This window comes from Dermacentor variabilis, chromosome 4 (genome assembly GCF_050947875.1).
Source record: "Dermacentor variabilis isolate Ectoservices chromosome 4, ASM5094787v1, whole genome shotgun sequence".
NCBI lineage: Eukaryota > Metazoa > Arthropoda > Arachnida > Ixodida > Ixodidae > Dermacentor > Dermacentor variabilis.
The window spans coordinates 96,550,209-96,576,642 of NC_134571.1; the positions used below are offsets into that span (position 1 = coordinate 96,550,209).

Here is a 26,434-nt window from a genome sequence, read left to right on the forward strand (position 1 = left end):
TCCAGGAGAAATTGATTTGATTTGATTGATTGCGTCTAACTTTCTAAAGCAACACTTAAGTTACGAACGACACCGTGGTATACGCACGAAATACGAGCCCGAATGGAAGACATCAACCGCACAAGACGAACGGAGTTACTTTGGCGGATCGTTCTGGTTTCCGCACACCGGCTCGCGTATTCATACATATGCGCATCGACTCGAGGCGCATCGACGAGTTTACAGGCTATGGGGTGTCTCGATTCGCTGTCCTCGGGAGAGCATCAGGGAATCCTATACTGCAGATTTATCGGCTGACGCAGTCACTGCAGTTCAGTAACGGTCTACGACTCCTGTATGTTGTCGGGGATATCCCCGCGGTGAAGAGTTTCTAAACGCCATTCCGCTCGATCCTTCCTAGATAGACGCTGAAAGCGCCTCATAAGGAAAGTGCAGCCGAGGAACCGTGCCGCAATGTCATCGAAGCGCATAAGACTGGACAGCACTGCTTAGTTACTCAACACTATACGTCTGCATGGTCGAGATACCTTGCAACTCGGAGAAATCGATTAGGGATTCTGAATCGAGGCTTATTTGTTAGCCTCATGATGAGTTCCGCGTCTCATGTCTTGGGGTTGCGTTCTATACATGCAAGCAGCACAAGCCCCTGTGCAGGAGTTTGCTTTTTTTTTTTCACTCAGACTCGTCGACGTCTATGCGGCTGCAGGACGGGAGACAAGAGAAGTTATTTTTTTACGGCATATTCTAGTCAGCTATAAAATTATACGACATATTCAAACTGATTTTCTTACGAACAGAAGCCCTTCTTTACGCGTACCTTTGAAATACACTCTTATGATCCGCAGTTCAGCTGGCTAACAGTTTCAGCGTATAGCGTCACGTTATACTGCGTCATATATACGGTACTGTCAGGTCAGGCCTCTACAAGCTGCCGTTGCGGTCTGTGCAAATAAGCGACACGATAGGGTGCAGGGTCGACGTCTTTCAAAACACCCGCAGCTGCTAGCGATATCTCGCGTCTTTTCCTTCCTCTGATGGACCTTCTCTGAGGGTGGTAGTATAAACTACGCGCAAGTACAACTCGCCGAACGAACTGTACGCGAACCTTGAACCACGCCTTGACCAGCTCAGCCTTTCGAGCCCGGATGACTCTCACAAAGGCAAAATGCAGCTCATATAGAAAACGGGTCACTGGCTTCACCGTATTCTCTGGTGACCACGTGCTCCAGCTCACGTCGCTATATCCTGCCACCAAAGCCGCCAAAGGAAGGACGGCGCCTTGCGCGGTGGTATAACGAAGTCCAAAAGCAAGGGCACTGGCCGCCTGGCTTAACCCATTCGCATTGATGCGGTGTCGATAAGCGGCAGACCCGCAAGTAATGAGGTTAGAGCCACGCTTCGCACGGGCTGCTTTTTCTTGGCTCATTTTTCTTTCCTGCATAAAAATATCGGAATCACCAAGTCACTTCCTCCGTTCAATGCGCGCACACACACACACACACACACACGCACACGCACACGCACACGCACGCACACACACACACACACACACACACACACACACACACACACACACATATATATATATATATATATATATATATATATATATATATATATATATATATATATATATATATATATATATATATATATATATATATATATATATAGTCACAGCGCAATGCTTGAAGGAGGCTGGTCGCATAACTTCCACAAAGTTCTTCGGTTGTGTCCCTTTTATGCCGTCCTTTCTCACTCTTTTTTGCGGATTTCAGTAAATCCTTCTTTGGTCGATTTCCGACAACCGGTTGCGGCAAGCCGAAACGGAAACGTGACTTGCACGTGGATATGTTATTTCTCAGCTGCGCGCCATGCCCTCTGTCACTTGTATTTCATTCTGGACGCTAAGACCATCGGCTGGACATCTATATATAAGCTTGCGAATGCAAAGTCGACTGAAACGATTTGTGCAGCCTCAGACTTGCTCTAACGCCACGTATCATCAAGGCAGGAGGGTCCAGAGCAAGATGGAGACATGTAGTTGACTGTTCGCCGGCAGTTAGTTGGTCACACGCAATCGGAGAGATATGCGCATATTAGAGGAAGCACTCATGCATTATTCTTCAAGAGTGCCGCTGTGACTTTTAATGGGAACCTTCTGTTCAGTGCAGTGCCTGTCGGTGCAGAATGACGTGGCAGAGAAGCCCCAAAAGGCACGTTCCCGACACATTTCCCGAATAACCAGCTCGAGACTGGATATATTTACAGATGGCTGCCTTTTCTGCTACAAACCTCGAGGCCTGACACTGAGTTCAAACAACGGCAATTGCAGCGACGCCTCTGAGATACTGACACTCACATCTTGAAAACTATGGTGAGACAAATGAATAAAGCCCTGCAATACTTGCTTAAAAGCCTAAAGGCGTCTCCAAAGAGCAGCCGTTTGAAAGGATTAACGCTGCTAGCTGGCTCGCTGCAGCGTATAAAGCTGTCGTGCGCTATCCATCGAGAAGCGCAGTGAAACACGTGCGCATCTTGCGATCATCATCCTACACAGTGCCTCATCGACGTCCCCTGAGAAGTCCAATCTCCATCGCCCAGACGCATATGTAACGCGCTCGGAAAACTAGAAAGTCCACCGAGGCCGGCCCCCTACACTTTCCTGGGCTAAAGTTGGCTGAACTTTTACAAAGTGTAGCAGGCCAGACTGCAGTGCTCTGACCAGCTTGCCCGCGAGACTTGGAGCAGGCCGCCGGTAATCCCCTGGCCCTCCCTGCCCATGGCGGATGAGGCACACGTTTATAACAAGATCGAGGATAGGCGGCGTACAGGGGGAAACGACACGGAAAATACGAGACGGGACGAAGCGCTGACATCCAGTAAAGTTTAGTGATAGGCGATGCAAATATATGCATGGACCAAGGGGCACGCGCAGGTGCAAAAAACCTCAAGGCCACGAAAAACCGAATGAGCACGTGATCCTATGATAAGAAAAAAGTAACAGAAACATCAAGCTGACAAAAAGTGTGAGTTTAGAAGTACGCGTCTCGTCTTTGCTTTTTTTTTTTTCGTGTCGTTACCCCTGTGGATTTACCATCATGGATCGCCATCAAGGCTAAACGCGCTGCTTGAGGTAAGACGAAGGCCTGGCTATAGGGAACGAGAGGAAACACAGACAAAGTGATGCTTAACTCAAGCAGAGCGCTTAGTCACGGGGTCACACCAACCATTCTCCGCAGCAGCCTTACAAAAAATGGATTATGAACACGTCCGCTCGCACATCCTTTGAATTTATACAAGAGCACCCTTAATCTGCAACATTACGCCCAACACCAAGTTGAGATACAGCTCCCGCGGTGCTTCCAGCTAACTGTATATCTCACAAAAAAACGCACACTGAAAGCCATACAACATAACACAGTACTCATCACCCAAATCTGCGTCGCAGCGGCGAACTGCCTTAGTAGCAGAAAGGTTCTAAGTCTAAGGACCTACATCTATACCTACACCTTTTTTTTGTTCATTTTGCTTTTCATTTCTTACCTACCAAGGGACATGAAAAATAACACGAAAGAATAAGAAAACACGCGACACCCTTCTCACCGGCGAGTATTCAACGAATATATATATATATATATATATATATATATATATATATATATATATATATATATATATATATATATATATATATATATATATATATATATATCATTACTAGCTTGATTTTTTTTTTTTTTGTGCGCCTGGTCGACGGCTGCTGGTGCTCTTGAATTATGTTCTGCTTGCAGTGGTATACGTGCAGAGCACCACTGAAAGTTTAACGTGGCAGCTGGTCTCCCGCTGATACAAAAACGCCCGTCAATACACGTGCGCTCGGTCAGAGGAGCGACCCATACGAGGCCTCACCTCGACTGACTGAATGACTGAGCTGCATATAAGCATGGTGATAAGGGGGTAGAATATATTGCCTGCGCTAACTTGCTATGTCTATAAAGGTTGTCGTAATGAGCGGGCGAATAAACGTGCAGCGCAAGATTAACCTGGTACTGTTATTCTTTCTTTTCTTTTTTTTTTACTCTTCTATTAATAAAAAATTTTGCATAAGGCTGACTCCACGAGCAGCTGATTTTATTCACAGCAAATAGTCAGTCGACCGTGCAAAGACAGCGCGTCCATCACGGGCAAAAAAGAAAAAGATAGACCGTAATTTATAAAATGCGCGTCCGAGTCTGCTATCTCCGGAAAGCAATCCACTCACATATGGATTACACACGGACACAACACGAAAGGAGGAATAGCAACAAGGACACAGACACGCGTACACAGATGCGTTATAACAAACGCTTCGGCCAGGGTAGTGCAAAGAAGCAATGCAGAAACGAACAAAAAGCACCCAGTCAAGCGGACGATTACAGAAACAAACAAAAAAACAAACAAACAAACAAACAAACAAATCCGCACGGCAAAACGCAGTTTTCCGCGGTTCTACACAGAGGCATGCTTGTATCGCCGCCATCTGCTAAGATGCAAACGCTACACTGTCCTTGGTTATTCTCCCTACCTTTCCCTCTTCGTTCCTCTCTCTCTCTCTCTCTCTCTCTCTCTCTCTCTCTCTCTCTGTTGTTGGCCGTTTACTTTGGGTTCATGGTTTTGGAATGCAGCCTTGAAAGAGGAATATTAAAAGGAATAAACACGTGACAAAGCCGGATTTTGTAGGAAGCCCAAACAGGCTGCTTGTTTCTATCCGATAAGGAGTCGCACTTAAAGTAAGTATATGTAAGGAAGATTTCAGCTTGCAAAAACTACTTGCCAGTGGCCGGCTACGCTACTGAATTTAGTGCGTGCTATTTACTATATGCGGGCTCCTCATTACACAAACCAGCGACGTTGTTATTCTTGTTTTTCTTTTAAATAAGATATTTTTCTTTTTTACCGCCCTGGCGACAGATCAATGCCGCTGAAGACGCCCCACTATAGTGAGGACTGCGGAAAACTGCGTCAAGCAGACAGTGAGCAAAGCAAAAACAGTGTTGAAAAAAAAAAAGAACACTTACGAAGGTGAGATGGAGGAAGGGAGGCGGAGCAATCTGTTCAATGCGTGACGTCAAGAGGAAGCACAGGAAGGATTGGGCGCAGCTTCTGGGCCGACGCATCTCGTCGGCGACGTGGCTCGGCAAGACACAGTAAGCACAGTGCATGGCGTGGCGTACGCAGGGCACATTCCCTATAAAGCCGGAATCCAAGCTGCTGTGCGAGGTATTGACAAGCGTGGGTATAAGCAAAGGAATACGCGCAAAAGCAGATTGACACGCATCTTCGTTGACTTGTTCTTGTTCCTTAGTGAAATTACGCAAGCCCCTCAGGGGGATCGGCCATGAATCGGGCGGTGAAGGGACTGTTATCATTTCTTTTTTCAACCGGAAACCTCGCTGTGATGATCACTGTGAAACTCTGTCATGGGTCGCACCTACTAAGGGGGATAGGCTCAGAATCGGGCGGTTGGAGGCGGCTAAAAGAAATTCTTATTTGAAAATGATGAACGCAAAGCAAAAGAAATAAAGAAAGGAGACGTTGCAATAACTAGACTCGTATGCGAGCGAGCAGTCAGACTAACTGAAAGGTGAATGTTAAAATAGGCTACACTGTACTTAGATTTAGATGCACGTTAAAGAACCCCAGGTGGTCAAACTTTCCGGAGTCCTCCACTACGGCGTGCCTCATAATCAGAAAGTGGTTTTGGCACGTAAATCTCATAGTTTTTTTCTTTTAAATAGGCTACAATCAAGGAGAAATTAATGCCAGCAAAGAATTTAGTGAAACCACTTTATGTGAAATGAATGCAAATTTGATATATAGAATAAAGATACAATTTGTTTCATGTTCGTAACTTTTTGTTCATATTCTATCTCCTATTTCGCCCCGTGCACTGGGGGCACGTTAAAGATCCCCTGGTGATGAAAATCAAATCCCCCCACTCTGTGTGCCTCCTAATGAGATCGTGGTTCTGGCACGTAAAACCGTAGAATTCAATTCAATTCTACTCCTTCTTTGTTTTCTGTGTAATCGTCGATGGCATGTTTCTATTTACCGGTATGACAAGAAGAAGCCGGCGCCACTTTCCGATTCGACCATCTCCTATGTAATTTATTTAATACATAAAAAAGTCATAATTGCAAGGAAGGAAGGAAGGAAGAAGTGGAGAAGGAAATGCAGGGAGGTTAACCAGTTTAGCTTAACCGGTTTGCTACCCTACACGTGGGAAAGGGATGATGGGATGAAAGATGGAGAAATGAGAGAGAGAGAGAGAGAGAGAGAGAGAGAGCACAGCACACACATCGTCAGTTAGAGTCTATCACTCTTGCGTGGTACGTGATATCACTGTCACAGCCGCTTGTCCAATCCCGTCTCTTTCAAAAAGCGAAGTAGTCCCTTCGTCGCCTTCAGCTGCGATGTCTTCTGTCGGCGGCATGTGAAAATCATTTCGAGGGACGTGAGTGTCAAGGTGCGCTAGAACGGATGCCAGTGACTATCGCTGAACATTATATTCAGGACAGTCGCACAGAATGTCTTCCAGCGTCTCCTCGCAAAGACAGGCATTGCAGAGGGCGTTGTCGGCTATTCCAATGCGAAATTAGTAAGATTTCGTGAAAGCCACCCCTTGCCATAAGCGATAAAGCAGAGTCGCCTCTCTTCGGCGGAGTCCAGTTGGCATACAGAGATGCATCAAAGAGGGCAGGTGGTATTGACGGTTGCTCCGCTTGGTCTGGCTGTTTGGTGTGCACCATAGAGAGAGCGTGATCTCCTGTACAAGCACTCGAAGTCTGCTAGCTGCGTTGGAGCGTGAAAGTGGTATGGCCTCTTCTTGTGCGTCTTCAAGAGCTGCCCGAGCGGCATTATCGGCGTTTTCGTTTCCTATGACGCCGCAGTGACTTGGCAGCCACTGAAAGGTCACGTGGTGTCCTTTCTCCTGTGATGTATGGAGTAGGCATCTAATATCGAAGACGAGCTGTTCGAATGGCCTGCGACGCTGAGCTGATAGCACAGATTGTACGGTTGCCTTTGAGTCGCTGAAGATTGACCCTTGTCGAGGTGGCTCCCGATTGACGAAACAAAGTGCAGCGCGAAAAGCAGCTAGTTCCGCAGAAGTCGATGTTGCTGAGTGGTCAGTCCTAAGGCTGAGAGTAATAGCGCTTGGTGGGACAACCACAGCACCGGACGAACACTGGATGTTCGTGGAACCATCAGTATAAATGTGTCCACTGTCCGCGTACCTCTCGTGCAGAAGAAGCAGAGACAGTTCTTTCAGCCCAGGCGACGACAGTTCAGACTTTTTCCCGATTCCTGGTACACTGAGAGGGACTGTGGGGCTGATAAGACACCAAGGGGGTATCGATCGATGGTTTAGATGCAGCGGTGAAGCCCGGGGGAAGTTTGTTGTTGTACTTGGCGATAATTTTAGAGACTGATGCTTGGTGCCTGTCTGAAGGTAGTGTTGCAAGGTGGTGATAGGGGCCACGTACAAAATGTCTGATGTGCGTTCTCAGGGCTTCCACCGTAACGTGAGTTCGCATTGGATGGTCCCGAGCAATCGCAATAGCTGCCTCTGTTGACGTGCATCTGGGCAAACCAAGGTAAACTCTGAGTGCTTGAGCTTGTGCTGCCTGCAGAACACGAATATTTGTCTGCAGGTGTTGTTCAGTACAGGTAGACTATGTATTTAAAAAAACCGAGAAAGAGAGCTCTGTAGCGTTTCAGCATTGCGTCTACTGATATCCCTCACGTCTTTCCTGTCAAGTATTTAAACAACTGGGAAGTTGCTGTCAGGCGCCGCTTCATGTAGGCCACGTGTGGGCTCTGTTGCGATTCGCCTGCGACACGTGGTTTTGCCGGCGCGACTGCGGCGGGGCGGCAGACATTTTTGGCCCGATCGTCGTCGCCACAACACACATCGCCAGGTGTTTCCAGGCGCGACTGCGGCGATGCGACCGCCTAGGGATCATCCTCGCATTCCAGTCATTGTGCCCGAAACAGGCGATGCCAAAGCAGGGATCTCATTCCAGTCATTGTGCCCGAAACAGGCGATGCCAAAGCAGGGATCTCGTTCCAGTCATTATGCCCGAAACAGGCGATGCCAAAGCAGGGACCATCCTCTCATTACAGTCATTGTGTCCGACCGGCAGCGCCACGACAGGGTGCTACGAGATCGTGCTCGACATGGTGCTACGGCATCGCTACGACAGTGTGCGTCACCATTAGCCCATTGTACATTCACGTGCTCGTCTTTTGAGGGGTTCCTTCTTGCCCTCAACTGCGAGAGTATAAAAACAGCTGCCCCCGGACGCCAAAAGGGAGGGCTCCGATTTCTTCTGTTGAGTGAAGTGCTCTCCCGTCTCTCTACTACGGTCAAACCTGACCGCCAACTCTTTGCGATGTTAAAATAAACAAGTTGTTTCGTTGTTACCAGTCGACTCATGCTTTGCCGGGACCTTCGGATGCTTCCAGTTGTACCCCAGGCCGCCAGGCCAACGCTACCCTTGGGGCTTGCGACCCAGGTACAACCACGGGCGTCAGCGCCGAGTTCTCAACAGATCGTACCAGCAGTCGGACCCAAACATCTGGTTGGCAGCGGTGAGATCGCCTACGACTTCAAACAACGGTCTGCCAGCGGTGAGATCGCGACAACGGAGGCCAGCAGCGAAGAGATGCAGTTGACTGTATGCTGAGCAGCTCAACGACGATCCGGGAGCAGTGCAACGAGCCCTGTGTGACGACTGGTTGCCTGCAGCGGAACGACTGCGCGGAATTCCTGCCTGCGAGGTTTGGTGAGTGCGGGACTTTCTTCTTCTGAGCTTTGCCAGGCTTTTGTTAGTGTTAGAAACAGAGCTGGTAATTGTGGTTGTCGTTGCTGCCGGGTTAGTTTGCGGCAAGACAATAGTAAGCAGTAGAGAAAGCAGCATTCAGAGCAGCCATGGATTTGAAGTCGTTGCGCAAACCGAAATTGTTGGAGCTTGCAAGAGAGTTGGGTCTGGATGTCTCGGACAAACTCAGAAAACCAGAACTGCTAAAGGCTATTCTTGAGTTAGAGGCTGAGGATGACGAGCTGTCGGAATGCCTTGAGACGATTGAGGAGAGGTCAAAAAGACAGGAGCGCGAACTTAAAGAGCAAAAAGAAAAAGAAGAGCGTGAACTTAAAGAACAGAAAGAAAAAGAAGAGCGTGAACGTAAAGAACAGAAAGAGCGAGAGCAACAAGAGAAAAAAGAAGAGCGCGAACACGCTTTGGAAATGAAGCGTCTCGAGGTAGAGATGGAACGCGCTCGTAATGGAAGTCAGGCACACGGTGCAGGAGAACGAGTATTGTTCAAAATGACTGACCTGATGCGGCCGTTTAAGCTTGGAGAGGACATTGGTTTGTTCCTGGTTAACTTTGAGCGAACGTGCGAGAAGCAGGGGTTCTCTCGGGAAACGTGGCCACAGCGCTTGCTCACTTTGTTACCCGGCGAGGCGGCCGACGTAGTCGCTCGCTTGGATAGAGAGGAAGCAGAGGATTTCGACAAAGTAAAATCGAGTCTGCTAAAAAAGTACCGGCTGTCTGCGGAGGCGTTCCGTCGGAAGTTTCGGGAAAATGAGAAAGGCAGAAGTGAGTCATATACAGAGTTTGCGTATAGGCTTATGTCGAACATGCAGGAGTGGCTCAAAGAAGAGAAAGCGTTTGGTGACCACGATAAAGTTCTGCAGTGCTTCGGGCTAGAACAGTTTTATAGTCGGTTACCGGAGAACGTGCGATACTGGGTCTTGGATAGGCCAGACGTTTGTACGGTGGCTAAAGCCGCTGAGCTAGCCGAAGAGTTTGTGACGCGTCGGGCTCGCGGAGCTAAGGACGGTCAAAAGGGTGAATTTGGCTCGAAGTTCGAGAGGCCGAAGTTCACACCCATGAGAGCAAAGGGGGACACGCGTAGGGAGGATGCGAGTGAAAGCAGTCCGACCAAACGTAAAGAGACGGCGGCAGCCGAAGCCGAACGCAGAAAGCGGTTCGAGATGAGGCGAGCGGGCGTTTGTTATACGTGCCAGAAGCCGGGTCACTTTTCGGCGCAGTGTCCGGAAACAACACCAAAAGTTGTGTTTTTTTCAATAGGCAGCACTGACGAGAACATGAAGCTTCTCGAGCCTTACATGCGAGACCTCCTCGTGAACGGGAAAGAGTGCCGAGTGCTTCGCGATTCCGCAGCTACGATGGATGTAGTTCACCCATCTTACGTAGAACCCCATATGTTCACGGGCGAGTGCGCGTGGATCAAGCAAGCCGTGGAAGCTCATAGCGTGTGTCTGCCAGTAGCAAAGGTGCTTATTGAAGGACCTTTCGGAGCGCTTGAGACAGAGGCGGCAGTGTCATCTATGCTGCCACCCCAGTACCCGTACCTATTTTCAAACAGGTCCGATCACCTCCTGCGCGAGAAGGGGCTTTTGTTTGGTGAAGCTAGTGTTCAGGCCTTAACCAGATCGAAGGTTCGGGAGCTCGCTGCAAAGGCGGTAGTTGCGGGGCCGACGTTATCAAACAACGAAAAAGGGTCAGAGGCGCAGCAAGCTGATATTCCGAGCACGCCCGAACTGAATAAACTTGAGTCTGTAACGTTAAAGGCGCCAGATACTGGAGAGGAAATGCCCGACACGGGAAAGTTAGAAGAGCTATCTACTGATTTGCTCATCGCGCCTACGTCAGACGGACTTGATAGGTTGCTAAAAGTCAGCCGGTCGGCTTTGATAGCCGAGCAAAAAAAGGATGGCAGCCTGGAAAACGTGCGCTGCAATGTCAAAGAAGGTATCGCCAGGAAAACTGCGCGTTTTGTGGAAAGGGGTGGAGTCCTGTACCGGAAGTATCTAGACCGCCGAGGAGTGGAGTTCGATCAGCTGGTCGTGCCTCAATGCTATCGTCAGGATCTGTTGCGCTTGTCACACGGGGGTTCGTGGTCCGGACACCTAGGAGTTAAGAAAACTAAGGACCGTCTCTTGCAAGAGTACTATTGGCCAGGGTGTTTTCGGGACGCAGACCATTTCGTGAGGACATGTGACACTTGTCAGCGGGTGGGCAAACCAGGGGACAAATCGAGGGCGCCGTTGAAATTGGTACCTATCATTACGGAGCCTTTTAGACGGCTCGTTATTGATACTGTGGGACCTCTGCCGGTAACAGCCACGGGGTACAGACACATTTTGACTGTGATCTGCCCAGCGACAAAGTTCCCTGAAGCAGTGCCGCTTAAAGAACTCAGCTCAGTTGAGATAGTTAATGCACTACTGTCCATATTTGCGCGAGTTGGTTTCCCTGCGGAAATTCAATCAGATCAGGGCACAGTGTTTACTAGCGCTTTGACGACAACTTTTCTCGAAAGGTGTGGGGTAAAGCTGTTACACAGCTCAGTGTACCACCCACAGTCGAATTCCGTTGAGAAGCTCCACTCCGTCATGAAGCGCGTGTTGAGAGCGTTGTGTTTTGAACATCGAACTGACTGGGAGCTGTGTCTGCCTGGGGTGATGTTTGCTTTACGGACCGCGCCGCATGCAGCTACGGGGTTTTCGCCAGCTGAGCTGGTGTACGGTCGCTCGCTTCGATCTCCGCTTCGCATGCTTCGAGAATCATGGGAAGGTAGGGGCGACGACCCAGTCGTGGTGGAGTACGTACTTAAGCTCCTCGAACGCTTAAGAAGGGCACAGGAGTTGTCAGGTGAAGCAATGACAAAGGCCCAGCAGAGGGCCAAGGTTTATTATGATCGGACAGCCAGGGCCCGTCGTTTTGAGGTGGGCGATGAGGTCATGATATTGCGCACCTCGCTAAACAACAAACTAGACGTGCAGTGGGAGGGCCCAGCACGAATTGTTCAGAAACTGTCGGACGTTAACTACGTGGTAAGTCTGCCAGGAAAGCGGAAAGCACAGCAAGTTTACCACTGTAATCTGCTCAAACCTTATAGACAAAGGGAAGCAGTGGTGTGCATGATGGTAAACGTTCCTGAAGAGCTTCCGGTCGAGCTTCCGGGACTAGGCTCAGTGACGAACAGGGAAGACACCGGTCAAGTCATTAGTGACCTTATCAGTAAAGCACCGCTGTCGCCTGAGCAGAAAACCGAACTACACCAGCTATTACAAGAGTTTCAAGGTCTGTTCTCTGAGAGGCCTGGTAGGACTTCTGTACTTACTCATGATATAGAACTTACCTCCCCAGAGCCAGTACGATCCAAGGCGTATCGGGTGTCACCCCGCCAGAGCGATATTATGGAGGCTGAGGTAAAGAAAATACTACAGCTCGGTGTTATTGAGGCAGGTGAGAGTGATTATATCTCCCCTTTGATTTTAGTTGAGGTACCGGGCAAGGAACCTCGTCCTTGCGTCGACTACCGCAGGCTTAATTCCATCACTAAGGATCAAATTTATCCGATCCCTAACATCGAGGAGCGCCTTGAGAAAGTTAGTAGCGCTCAGTTTATTTCCACCCTAGATCTTGTCAGGGGTTATTGGCAGGTTCCACTTACAGAAGAGGCTAGTAGGTATGCGGCGTTCATTTCACCAATGGGAACATTCCGTCCTAAAGTGTTGAGTTTTGGTTTGAAGAACGCGCCATACTGTTTTTCAAGTCTCATGGATAAAGTGTTGCGGGGACAGCAAGAATTCGCTTTACCATATCTAGACGACGTAGCGATATTCTCCGCATCCTGGTCTGAGCATATGACACACTTGCGGGCAGTGCTAACCCGCCTGCGCGAAGCGGGCTTGACAGTCAAGGCTCCTAAGTGCCAGTTAGCACAGGCCGAGGTTGTCTACCTCGGTCACGTGATTGGTCAGGGTCGTCGCCGCCCCTCTGAAATAAAAGTGGCCGCTGTGCGAGACTTTCCGCAACCGCGCACAAAGACCGATATTCGGTCGTTCTTGGGTGTCGCCGGCTACTATCAGAGGTACATCCCTAGGTACTCTGATATTGCGGCTCCCCTGACGGATGCTCTAAGAAAGACAGAGCCTCAAACAGTCGTCTGGGACGAGACAAAGGAAAGAGCTTTTAGCGCCCTAAAGAGTGCCCTAACAAGCCAGCCTGTGCTACGATCGCCAGACTATACAAAAGGGTTCATTGTTCAGTGCGATGCTAGTGAGCGAGGCATGGGCGTTGTACTGTGCCAACGGGAAAATGGAGAAGTAGAACACCCCGTCCTGTATGCTAGTCGTAAGCTGACCAGTCGTGAGCAGGCGTATAGCGCCACCGAGAAAGAGTGTGCGTGTCTCGTGTGGGCCGTTCAGAAATTGTCATGCTATCTAGCCGGCTCGAGGTTTATCATTGAGACGGATCACTGCCCTCTCCAATGGCTGCAGACCATCTCTCCCAAAAATGGCCGCCTCCTGCGCTGGAGCCTCGCTTTACAACAATATTCCTTTGAGGTGCGTTACAAAAAGGGGAGTCTCAACGGTAACGCCGATGGCTTAAGTCGAAGCCCCTAACGTAGGAATCAGCCTCAAAATTGTTTGTTACTGATGTTTTCTTCCTGAGGCAGGATTTTTTTTAACATATTGCTTTTGTTTAGTGTTTCAAAGTGATGATATGCTTTCTAGTGCAATTTTTCAATTTGTGGACGCGTTCTGAGTGATGCTAGACTACTGTAAGGAACTAGGCAGTGGTATAAAAAGGGGAAAGAGCCTGGCAGGGCTTAGTGAGGGTTGTGCCGTGCTTGCTGACTGAGCGGTTGAGTTTCAGCGTAGTTCTAACGCTTGCCGGGAACGAGAACAAAAATGTGAACTCTCCCGAAGTCACTTTGCAGTGTCCCGTGCGAACCTGAACAAGAGAACGAGGCCTTCTCTGTGCGCTGCGCTCAAGAAACGTCGAGGGACGCCCGACTTCGGTTATGAGCATCATCGAGCGACATCCCTCCGGACAGCGGATGCAGTCCCCTGTCCATCGGGATCTCCTTCCCCCGGCGGGGCGGTCTGTTGCGATTCGCCTGCGACACGTGGTTTTGCCGGCGCGACTGCGGCGGGGCGGCAGACATTTTTGGCCCGATCGTCGTCGCCACAACACACATCGCCAGGTGTTTCCAGGCGCGACTGCGGCGATGCGACCGCCTAGGGATCATCCTCGCATTCCAGTCATTGTGCCCGAAACAGGCGATGCCAAAGCAGGGATCTCATTCCAGTCATTGTGCCCGAAACAGGCGATGCCAAAGCAGGGATCTCGTTCCAGTCATTATGCCCGAAACAGGCGATGCCAAAGCAGGGACCATCCTCTCATTACAGTCATTGTGTCCGACCGGCAGCGCCACGACAGGGTGCTACGATATCGTGCTCGACATGGTGCTACGGCATCGCTACGACAGTGTGCGTCACCATTAGCCCATTGTACATTCACGTGCTCGTCTTTTGAGGGGTTCCTTCTTGCCCTCAACTGCGAGAGTATAAAAACAGCTGCCCCCGGACGCCAAAAGGGAGGGCTCCGATTTCTTCTGTTGAGTGAAGTGCTCTCCCGTCTCTCTACTACGGTCAAACCTGACCGCCAACTCTTTGCGATGTTAAAATAAACAAGTTGTTTCGTTGTTACCAGTCGACTCATGCTTTGCCGGGACCTTCGGATGCTTCCAGTTGTACCCCAGGCCGCCAGGCCAACGCTACCCTTGGGCTTGCGACCCAGGTACAACCACGGGCGTCAGCGCCGAGTTCTCAACAGATCGTACCAGCAGTCGGATCCAAACAGCTCCAACAGAGGTCTCGGTCAATAATTACGCCAAGAAATCTGAGGGTTCTGACATAGGAAATGGTCCGCCTATTGATTTAGATGACATAAGGCGTCATCGGTTGGCGAGTAAATACCATATGTGCGCATTTTTCTGGTGATATGCTGAGACCTTGTTTACGCAAGTAGTTCGCTGTCAAAGTTGCCGCTCTTTGAAGCCGCGCACGTATCCGAGGACGTGTGACTGCCGAAGTCCAGACACACATGCTGTCAGCGTATATTGAAATTTTGATGGTAGTTGGCAAGTATTCAGCAAGTCTAGCAAGAGCGAGATTGAATAGCGTCGGGCTGAGAGCCCCGCCTTGAGGAACGCCCCTGCTGGTATGGCGTCGCGTATTTGGGCCATCGTCAGTTAACACATAGAATGGTCTTGCAGATAGGTGACTTGCAATCCACAAAAAAACTCGACCACCTAGGCCAACCGTCGCAAGAGCGTCGAGAATGGCCTCATGTAATACGTTATCGTATGCCCCTTTCACATCTAAGAATAAAGCTGCAGATAAACGCTTACGGGACCTTTCGTGCTGGACATATGAAACGAGATCAACTACACTGTCGATGGAAGAGTGGTCACGTTGGAAACCAGCGATGGAATTCGGATAAATCTTGTATTGTTCAAGGTACCATTCCAGGCGGCCAAGGATCATCCGTTCCATTATCTTTCCTACACAGCTGGCCAGCGCTGTTGGTCGGTAAGAGGTGAGCTCTAGTGAGGATTTGCCCTGCTTTGAGAGTGGCACCAGGCGGCTTACTTTCCATTCGTCAGGAAAATTTCCCTCCTGCCATGAGGAGTTGTAAAGACTCAACAATTTTATCCGTGCGGATTCTCTGAGATAGCACAAGGCTTGGTATGATATACCATCTGGAACCGGAGATGATGAGCGCCTGCAGAGAGCTAGTGCCACCTCCAGCTCCTCCATTGTAAAAGGAAAGTCAATGCGGCCATCACGGGAATGGGGTACGTCAGCTCGGGCTGGAGGATCTGGACGAGTCGCTGGGTCTGCGATCCGCGCACAAAAGTCTTCTGCGACATCGATGTCTTGCCGCCCTTGGAAAAGCGCTAGCGCCTTGAATGGAAAAACGCCTTTCCGGAAGGCAACGCAGACCTTGCACCGTTTTCCAAATGTGAGACAGTGGTTTGCGGGGGTCGAGTGTCTGGCAGAGCGTTGCCCAACGTTCCGACGCTAATCTATCCATACGACGCTGAATCTTCTTTTGCTTCTTCCTGGCTGCCCTAAGGTCATGGATTAATTTTGTACGCCGATTTCGACGTTCCGTCCGGCTACGAAGTGCTCGGAGTAGCTCTAATTCTATGTCGAAGTCATTTCGCGTGGGAGAGATCGTCATGATGCGAGTGGCGTTTTGTATCGTATTTTTAATTGTTTGCTCTAACTCAGAGATTAGGCCCTCGCGGCAGGCATCTTCCATCTCAGATTTGAAGTTGGCCCATTGAATCGTCCGAATGGTATTCCGTGGGCCTGATCTAGACGACAAGCCTTTGATGTTCAGATAGGTGGGAATGTGATTACTCCCATGTGTCTCAGTATCTGGAAACCACTTCACACATCTGGCGAGAGAGTTGGAGACGAAAGCAAGATCGAGACAGCTGCCGTATGTCACGCCTCGAAGAAAGGTGGGGCTACCATCGTTCAGGAGAGTAAGGCCATAGTTGTAGGCGATGCTTGCTAATCTTCGTCCTCTTGCATTTGTCCCTGTACTTCCCATGCTGGATGGTGTGCATTGAAATCTCCTATGGTGACCCATGGGGCGGGACAAATACTCAAGATATCCGCTAATATTTTACAATTGCAATTGCAATCACAATTGCAATGTCCCACGCCACTCTTTAGAGATGCCGGTTCTGTTTCTTTGCTATCATCCGTATTACGTTATTAATTACATGTTGTCGCCCTGACAATAATATCGCCTGAGTGACTATCAGTGCGCCCGTTTCTCTAAGGTTATCGTGTTCATTTGTAACCATGATTGCTGAAAGGATGTAACCGCCGACTCGCACACAGTCAATGCAATGGACCAGTGGTATAAAAAGAAAATGAATTACTAAAGAAAAGAAGAATTCAACCTGTCAGCTTATGTGTTTCCGGCTGAAAAAGAAGCGAGAACGCCGCGAAATCTGGGTCATCACGATTTCACTGAGGATGCTGCGATTCGGGCTTGAAATTCAATTAAGGAAAGTTTCGCACTTTATTTATTCAGCCGAAATGCAACGCGGAGGTACTTCTGAAAGCGCAGTTTTGCAAACTATTTTTGATTTAGTGCTGGTTCTCACATACTGTTCTGTTAGACGCCGTATCACCCGCGATATACACATGAATTGCCTCCTACAGTGTGCCTCAGAGTAATAAAGCGCTTACAGCTGTTCACATCCCTAATTTTGTGTGGCAAAGGGTTAATTAAACGCGAACATGCGTGTGCGCCAAATTAAGAGGCCACAAGCATGCGTGCAGTGCAACGGACGAGTACAGTGTCGTGCAGTGAAGTGCAACGTACAGGCACAAAAAAACTTCAGATGCGCACTCCCTGCTTTCTGAGTGGTCACGCCACCAATGGTGTGTGAGGCTAATTAGGCTACCGTTTTTCTATCGCAGTACACGTGCTCTTCCGAGCGTCTCGCAAACGCAATCCGCAGAGTGTTATAGGCGCACTCGGTAATAGTGCACATGCCGAATGATGAAAGCTGGCAATCGGCCCACCTGCCCACAGATTAGACAAACCAGGAGCGCAGCGCAAACCAGTTGTACGGCGCTTCAAATCGCTGCTGGAAAACTGCGTAGCTCCATTTTGAAATCTAGCCTTGCGTCCAGCCGTTCTTAATGTTTACGTAGCGTGTCCACATGGCGACAACACTTGGCATTTCCCAACTGTTTCGTTAGTCTCCTCGCAAGGCGAGCTGCCGATATAACGGCAGCGCATGGCACTTCTGACGTCAGTATGTTTCAGCAATAAGAGGCATTGCGCACAATTCTATAGCATTTACGTAAGCAGGGAATCACTGACTTCTAGTGCATGTTATGAGTCGAATGCTAACGACGTGGCTTGCATAATGACATCACGTTCGATGGCAAAGATTTAGCGCACGCCGTTTACGCCTCGTCTTCGTTTGAAATGTTGGGGAAAAAAAACACGGTTTGTCGAAATCAGTACTTGCGGCCTTTTTTTTATTGCCGTAGACTGCGTATGCGTCTACCTTGTCTCTTTTCTGAAGCGCCTGGAATGAAGCAAGGTTCTCGGTGACCAACGCTTTGCCTGCGGTAAATATATATACACACTGCGTTCAACGGATTCGCATTGACTGCCGCCGTCATAGCTTCGCAAGAGCGCAGTATACCGTGAGCACGGCTCTACAATTAGGAAAGGGAACCACGACCGATGTAGCTACATCGGTCGTGCTTTCTTCGCGGGCGGGCCAATATAGAAAAAAAATTGACGGACATAAAAACCAAAGGTGCTTTGCGGTGGCGCTGTCGGCGGACACATAGCGACCGCGTGTCCTTCACACCGCTTTCTCAAAATCTCTCTGAACCACGTCGTAGGTTAAAAGAAGTCGTTCCAGTATAGCTTTTAGAATAAATTGTTCGCAGCGCCGTGACCGCTACATCTTCCAAGTTCTCGCGACGTTCCCGCGCGCTTCCACCTTCTTGCTGTCATGACCAATACCAGTTGATGGTTGAAATGCATCACTCGATGGTCGAGCGCCAGTGGTGTTCTATGTCTTTTACTATACCAATCAGCTCACCAGTGAGTACATGTGGTCTTGTGAAACCAGCATGCACGAAATCCGAGCTATATGGAAGAAAGAGCTAATAAATAAGTGCGCACGACTCAAGTTTCCCCGGTCTATATATAGACGAGAGAGCAGAGCCGCGTCCGAGGTGGCGCTGCCGGGCACTCACGTCTTAAGCGCGACCAGCGAGTAGAAGACCCTGGGCATGATGAGCAGGGGCTTGTCCCTGAGCACCGCTTCGATCGTCTCGTCGGCCACGTACTCGGGCCGCAGGAAGCCGAACACGCCCGGCTCCACGCCGGCGAACATGCCCGTGTTGATGAAGAAGGGGCACACGGTGGTGAAGCGAATGCCCGTGCAGCCCTCGGTGGCCATCTCCATGGCCAGCGACTCCTGGAAGCCCACCGCGGCGAACTTGGAGCCGCAGTAGTCGGTCAGCCGGCACACACCGCCCAGTCCGGCCAGCGACGCGATCGACACGATGTGGCCGTGATTCGCGGCCATCATGTCCGGAAGGAACGCCTTCACCACCTGCGCAGACAAGGAGGAAAGGAAACGGCTTGAACAAGGGGATTTATTTTTAACGCGACAGCGTTAAGGAGCTCGTGTCGCAAAAAAGCCGGTGTCGTCGGCGTCGGCGGCGTTGGCCGTGAGCGATAAATCCCAGCAGGCACTTTTTATTTATTTATTTATTTATTTATTTATTTATTTATTTATTTATTTATTTATTTATTTATTTATTGGGTTTAACGTCCAAAAGCAATTCTGGGTCCATGAGGTAGGCCGTAGCAGATGGCTCCGGATAGATTTTGGCCACCTGAGGTTCTGTAACGTGCACCTAGATCTACGTGCACGAGCGCTTTTGCATTTCACCCCATCGAAATGCGGCCGCCGAGGCCAGGAATGGACCCCGCGACCTCGGGCTCAGCGCCAGGACGCCTCAGGCACTGAGTTACAGCGGCGGGTCGGTTTTCTATGACAACGGGGAGAAAAAGACAGATGAAGTCACGTATACAGTGACAACAATGCCGACATGCAATAAAGCACACAAAGCCACCGTGTGAGGAACGGGGTTTCGGAGCTTCACCCGAAGCTCTTTCTAAAGTGTCAGCAAGTTTGAGGGACGCGTACTTTGAGCGGCTCAAGGTGATGTGCATGTGGCCAGTTAGAAACGCAGATCATCACATGCTGTATGTCGCACAGCGAAAGCGACTAGGCGCCTAGTGAAACCTAGCACATGTGTTGCAACCAAGCCACTATTTGTGGGGGAAAAAAAAAGCTGATTGTATATTCATAAAATATTCCTAGAAAGATTTCTAGAGCGCATAAAAGAAAAAAAGATAATTGGGAAGGTTGTAGAAGAGGACAGAATACTTGGAAGCAAGAAACTTTGGCGCGGTGCAGTTCCTTCGTCAATATCTGTGCTATCTGGTTCTTGGTCAATCCCTAAGTAAGGTACGTACCATTTTCGCACTAGAGACGACACTACAAGTACACAACATCATTTCGTGAAAAACGAAGTGAAGAAGGGAACAGAAATATCAACAATATTACAATCGGAGGCTCTTCAGAGTTGCACCAGCTATCTTGGTCACTGCTTCGCGCCCTATTCGAGACTGCTCACAATTTTATTTTACTGCACTGTGTTAGCAACGTTGCCTTCGACTAGCCAGCGAGCCATGCGTTCGGCCTGTTTCTCGCCGTCCTCTCGCCGCGCCTCATATTGTCAGAGGAATCGCCGAGATGAGAGCGTTTCTGGTCACGGCCATAACAAAGCGTGCACGCGTCACCACTGTGGACGGCGGTCCCTTGTAATCCAGGCGAGCGCTATCCGGCGCCCCGCGAACGCTCGCCCCATAGGTGCCTCCGCGGCATTTTGTCTGGAAGAGTCGCGAACATTGGTTGGGCTTCGACCGCAGCTTCGACGCGAAATTGGATTTTGCAGCACAGTCACGTTATCTTGCCGCTGTCATTCACTACGCCAAAAGTGAGTCGCACGTTTGGCTTGCGTACTTGTTCTATGCCTCTGAGTTGGATCAACGCCACATCCGCCCGACTCGTAGGACGAACGCGACCAGGTACTCATCCTCACCCACAACTGGGTGAGGATGAGTACCTATCTCTTCGTGCGCCTATCTCTTCATGCCATATGCGCGATTGCCACCCAAAAATGCCTGAAATACCGTCTCTTCAATGGCGCACGGTGTGCTCTTCTCCTCACAATTCAATAGGCACATGCCCTACAAGTTAGGTACACCTCCTATCAACCGTGTTGCATGGAACTCCCTATAAGTGTATCTGAATAGCCAGTAAAATACATCGTAACTGTCTTGTGGTTATGAGGAAAGTCGTTCAATGACGTGGAAAACAAAGTCTTATCGTTAACGACACCGCTTGGCTAATGTTTGTATCGGCAAGGCATTTAGCATCGTAAGGGTAGCAGAAAATGGCACCCACTTCCTTTCTTCTGAACCACTAGACGTATATATGTAGCGTGGCTGCTACGGCGAAGCGCAGGTATAACACGAAGTACATGGGCCGCTACACGTTGTTCCCAACCTCAGACGCATAAGAAAATATTCAAAGTTAAGGGAAGAAAAGTGCGTAAGTGCTGCATACGGCTGAACATAAGAAAAACCCAGCAGCCGAAATAAACGCCAAATGCCAATTGTCTATGACATTATTAATGGCAGCTGAACGAAACTAGTTATGTATATGGTGCTAACGCAATGCGAAAAAAAAATGACATCGTTATTCAGTACAAGTTTTCCCGACCTAATAAACCCGACCGAATATAGCTGACCATACCTAACTGGCGTTAGCCTAACCGGACTTCTCGCGCTAAAACGCAAAAAAAAAGAAAAGAAAAAGACGAAAAAAAGGAAAACTTTGGCATCGTTAGTTAAAACGTTTGTATGCGAAACATAAAGGCGGCCGTGCCAACAGAAAGACGGCAGCGCGTGTGTCTTGCATACGCGCTGATAGCGCGAGAGGCCCTCTGGCGGCAATAAAGTTACTGGCACTGCGTACGAGAGTATGCTTCGAGAATTAGCGAAGACTCCGCAGCATCCTTTCGATATTTCCATAAAATATCTATGGCCGATATATTTTTTTTTTATCTGAAGATTATCCGTGTACGTAGAAAGCCTGCATACGCGAACTTGCAATCTTTGTCGACTAAATTCATTAGGCTGCTTGCGAAAATAAAAGGGAGAAAGAGGAAAATGAAGAAGCCGTTCGAAATTTGATTGATCAGAACGAAATATAATAAAAAATAATGATATTAACATAAAAAAGGAGTGGTTAACCACTTTTGTATACTGTGTGCATACTTTGTCTGTGGTAGCAGGATACACGTACACGATTGGGAGTTTAGCGTTTCGCCCGGGTCTGGTCTTCGTCAAATTCACGATGATTCTTGCTCTGCAGCAAGCAAGAAAGAAACAAACAAAGCAGAGAAACGCGCTCTACTAAAGTTTCAGTTGTTCCGGTCGCCACGCACAAAAAAGAGAAAGAAAACCACAGAAAAGAGGCACCGACACAAATCGCACTCACATAACGAACGATAAGGCAGGAAATCATTCCTCACATAATCGCGTATCTGGTTTACGCATACATAGTGTCGGTTAACGCGCGCGATGTTCAAGCGAGAGAGAGAGAGAAGGGGGGAAGGAAAGACAGGGAGGTTAACCAGACTGAGTCCAGTTTCTTACCCTACATGTGGGAAAGGGGAGTGAAAGAAAGAGAGAGAGAAAGGACATTAGTCTATATCGCCCTTTCACGTGCACTAAGCTAGGCGCAGCAGGTCTACAGTCGGGCACTCAAGTTTGTCGCCTTCAGGTACTGAAGAAGCGCTCGAATGGCTTTCTGAGCTGATGAACTGCGAGGTCAGGCTCCCAAGTCCGAGATGTCTTCGCTAATGCAGTGCCCAGCTTAAACATAAATATCTAATGTGGCGGGCACCGACAAGAATCCATCGATTCGTCACGGCTCGTCGGCGGCGACTCGGGTACAGCAACCCGACCATTTACCGCACTCCTTGCGCGTATAAGCGAGCAGGAGCTGTCTCGCTTCCTTCCTAGAAACCGGCCATTAAATATGCGTCCGCGTCTGAGTGTGCGCTTCGGCGACGCCACGACTTCGCTAAACTGAGGAAGGATATGCGAGTTTCTTCATGGTTTTCCTGCTCGTGGCGGTGCGAATTCCTTTCCGAACGGGGAAGAAGCTTGGGGAAAAAATATGTAACTAAAACACCGTGCCTGATGGAGATAGAAGAGTAAGATACAGACACGGGATCAACGCGAATAAGCTGCAGCAAAAACAAATCGGGGGATATTTGTGCACGCCACACTGCACACGGCATGCCTAACTGGCTCACCGTGGAACGATAGCAACACGAAAGCAATCCGTGAGCCGGGCTGTTAACCAAGGAATTTGGGAAAGAAAGTAACGGAACGTGACCCTCGCTCCTTTCATGTTTCTGTATACTCGAGTTACATTTGCTCATATTTATTTTTGTCTGAGCGTGTAGGATAATGTCGTGGCTGAGACTTCTGTCATGCTTTGCCTCAGTTTGTCACCTGAGTCACCAGCCAATGAGTCAGAGATGCACTGGTGCATCGAAAAGAAGTGTGTGTGTGTGTGTGTGTGTGTGTGTGTGTGTGTGTGTGTGTGTGTGTGTGTGTGTGTGTGTGTGTGTGTGTGTGTGTGTGTGTGTGTGTGTGTGTGTGTGTGTGTGTGTGTGTGTGTGTGTGTGTGTGTGTGTGTGTGTGTGTGTGTGATAGATAGATAGATAGATAGATAGATAGATAGATAGATAGATAGATAGATAGATAGATAGATAGATAGATAGATAGATAGATAGATAGATAGATAGATAGATAGATAGATAGATAGATAGAGGGGGGAAGAAATGCAGAAATTCGAAAGCAGGAGCAACGAGTCAGCCCAGCGTGTCAAACACGCGTGAGACACGGCTGCGAACTAACCGATGTTAATGGAAGATGAGCATCGCGCGAGTGCTTTCAATCGAGCGCCCCGTTAATTATTCCTTATTCTTCCTCCCGCTCTCTCTTTCCACTTGTAATCGACGGTCGCGAAGCATTCGTTAGCGGCACGGCTGAGGGAATCAAGTATACATTTGGGCGTGCAACGTGTCACGCAAGATCTAAGCCCTGTGAATAAAAGCTAGTCGGCCCCGCCGAAACGGATACAGAACACCATCCGAGCGTTTCCTTTTTCTCGGCAACCATCAAACGCTCGGAAGGAAGCCGGACTTATGATAAACTTTTTAAGTACAGCTCGCCTCAAAATCGTGCAGACCATTTAGCGCGCTAAATGTGGCCCGCAGTCAATCGCTATCTTTGCCCTCAGTTTGAAAATAAAGCTGAGAGACAGAAAGATAAGCACGCTGGTTAAGTATGCAGCTGTATGCCGACGCGTTCGACTTGCTTCGAGCCTATCGTCAGGCACATTGATTTGCTGGGGCTCGTTTTATCATGAGGCAAATCCGAATAAGAGACTTTAAAACTGATGGTAGCGATAAAATGGGTGAACACACGGTGAAAACACACTACGACGAGGAAACGTTCCCTCGTCGTCGTGTCGTCTTTTCACCGTGTGTTCGTCCCATTTTAGCGCTGCCATCAGTTTTAAAGAATGCATCCCCAACTTGCCCAGCACTAATTTTTATTGAATAATAAGAGACGATCGTTTTCGTTCGATCCTGATTCGCTCGTATTGTCTCGCCGTTCACGCGCCCACCAAAGCCATAATATCGAATCACCGTAATTTTCTGAGTGTAACGCGGGCGGTGGCACAGTTCAGCGGCGACGGCGTCCTACTGCTGAGCACGAGTTGGTGGGTTTGTTTTCTTTCTAGTCGCGACGATTTAGACGCGATGCTAAAACGGTTTGTTGCACGTTGAAGAAACCCAGCTGGCAAAAAATATTGCCGGAACCTTCCTCTGGGTCTTCCTTCGTTATAAAACATGCGTGCCTTCGGGAAGTCGCAACACACCGATCGATTATGTCAGTGTCATCGAGCCGAACCACTGGCCGAATTCGCAAAACTTTTTCGTTCTTAAGTCCTGCTTTGTCATTGGCCGGCCACCTTCGCTAGTATGTCCAGCATCACGAGTGGGTAGCATCCGCTCTTGCGCACAGTTTCAGCGTAAGAAAATTTTGCGAATACCGTCCCAAGTCTACAAAAAGTATTCCTAAAGTGGCCAGTCAGAACGCTGGGACACGGTCAAAGAACCGCATTTCACTCATTTGTCGGTGATCGTGTCACGTGATATAGCTCTAGTCCGCGGTTAAGAAAAGCCAGTGTTTTAGCGACCCCCATATAAAGCCGTATTCTACATAGAGCTCGCAACACCAAACTCCTTCGATGGGAAAAAAAAAAAAAGAAAGAGGAACTCGAACGGAAGCACCTCGATGCTATCCACACTCGTGTGGCACGATGCAGGAAAGCGAAGATGACCATGCGTCAAGGCTATGTATACCGAGTTCCCGTGGCTGTCGCTCCAGCAGTTCACCCGAAATGACCGCGGGATGGTGTATTGACGACTCATACCTCACCGGTACATAGGCAGGAAATGTCACGCTACAGACCACGCGCGCGACTACTCATGGACAGTGACACGATGCCGCGGGAACACAAGCGATCGCCGTCCAACTATGCAAGTGTACACGCGAGATACACACAACGGCATCGATCGCTGCGCAGCAAACGATCGAAGTTGTCCATTCGTGTACGTGAGGACGCTTACTATAGTGCCATTAGCGACTGGCCCCGCCCGTGCTCAGGAGGGACACATGCGTGAATATCGAAGGTGCACGGATTCCTGCAGCTCGTACTGACATGAGTGAGTCCTTACGTTCTGCTCGTCGGAAACCTCTAACTGAAGCTACGGTCGACGGGACACGCAAGTCTGCGCGATCTCCTCCGTCTTTCCTCGATTCCGTCATCTCCATAAGCGATGTAAGACTGCGTGAGGGGAAAAAAATGTAATAATAATAATAATAAAAACAAAGCTAAGAGGTGCAATTTCGGCCCAACGGCAGTAGGAAAACAAAAGTGCACGCGAACGAAGCCATTAGCGGAGACTCGCGGCGGCTTCTAAAGTCGCAGAGGGGAAAAAAAAAAAAAACGCGCCGATGACGCACGAAATCGCAAGCGCAGCATGCACAGTGACAGATAGAAACACATATGGACGCAATGACACACGGAACGGAATATGAAAAAGCAATTAGAGACATCCGCGTCCCCAAATTCCTGTAAATATTTCATATCATAAGAAGCCAACAAACACTGACGCCAAGGACAACATAGAGGAAATTACTTGTGCTTAATAAATAAAATGAAGAAACGATAAATTTAATGGAAATGAAAGTGGACGAAAAAAAAAACAATTTGCCGCAGGTGGGGTAACGATCGCATAACCTTCGCATATTTCACTCATTCAATTATCCCTCTACATTCCCGAGTGTATGACAGATCTTATAAAGCTTTAGAAATAGCGGACCACAAGTTTGCAAATGCTGCCAACCTCGGGCACAAAAATGAAAAAAAATAAACAGAAAAGGAGCCAGAGTGTTGGCTCTGTGCAAGTGCAGTGTCGCTATAGAGGTACTTGAATATGCCCTGCCGCCGCTTGAGTCTCCTATTTCTAAAGCTATCTTGTGAAGGGACATCGTGCAGAGCATAGACGATAGCATTATTTTCTAAATACCACGCGGTTCTCAGATAAACCAATTTCGATTTTTTACCTTTTTTCTAAGACTTTTCTCTCTTTCTCTCTCTCGCTTCTTTTTCTTCTTTCCTTCTTTATTTCTTTCTTTCTTTCTCTCCTTTCTCCTTTTTTTTTCTTACAGTAGCGAATGATGTGCCGTGAGTGTTTCCAATCAGCGTCGTCTGT

At 48.9% G+C, this 26,434-nt stretch overlaps 1 protein-coding gene across 2 annotated transcripts in view; it reads right to left on the bottom strand.

Annotated features, from left to right (window-relative positions):
* Positions 1-26,434, bottom strand: part of LOC142579546 (epidermal retinol dehydrogenase 2) — an 89,446-nt gene that overhangs the window by 22,217 nt on the left and 40,795 nt on the right. For both annotated transcript variants that reach the window (XM_075689879.1, XM_075689880.1), the window contains exon 2: positions 18,683-19,044. In XM_075689879.1, coding sequence (XP_075545994.1) covers positions 18,683-19,044 — 362 coding nt within the window. The remainder of the gene's footprint in view (positions 1-18,682; positions 19,045-26,434) is intronic.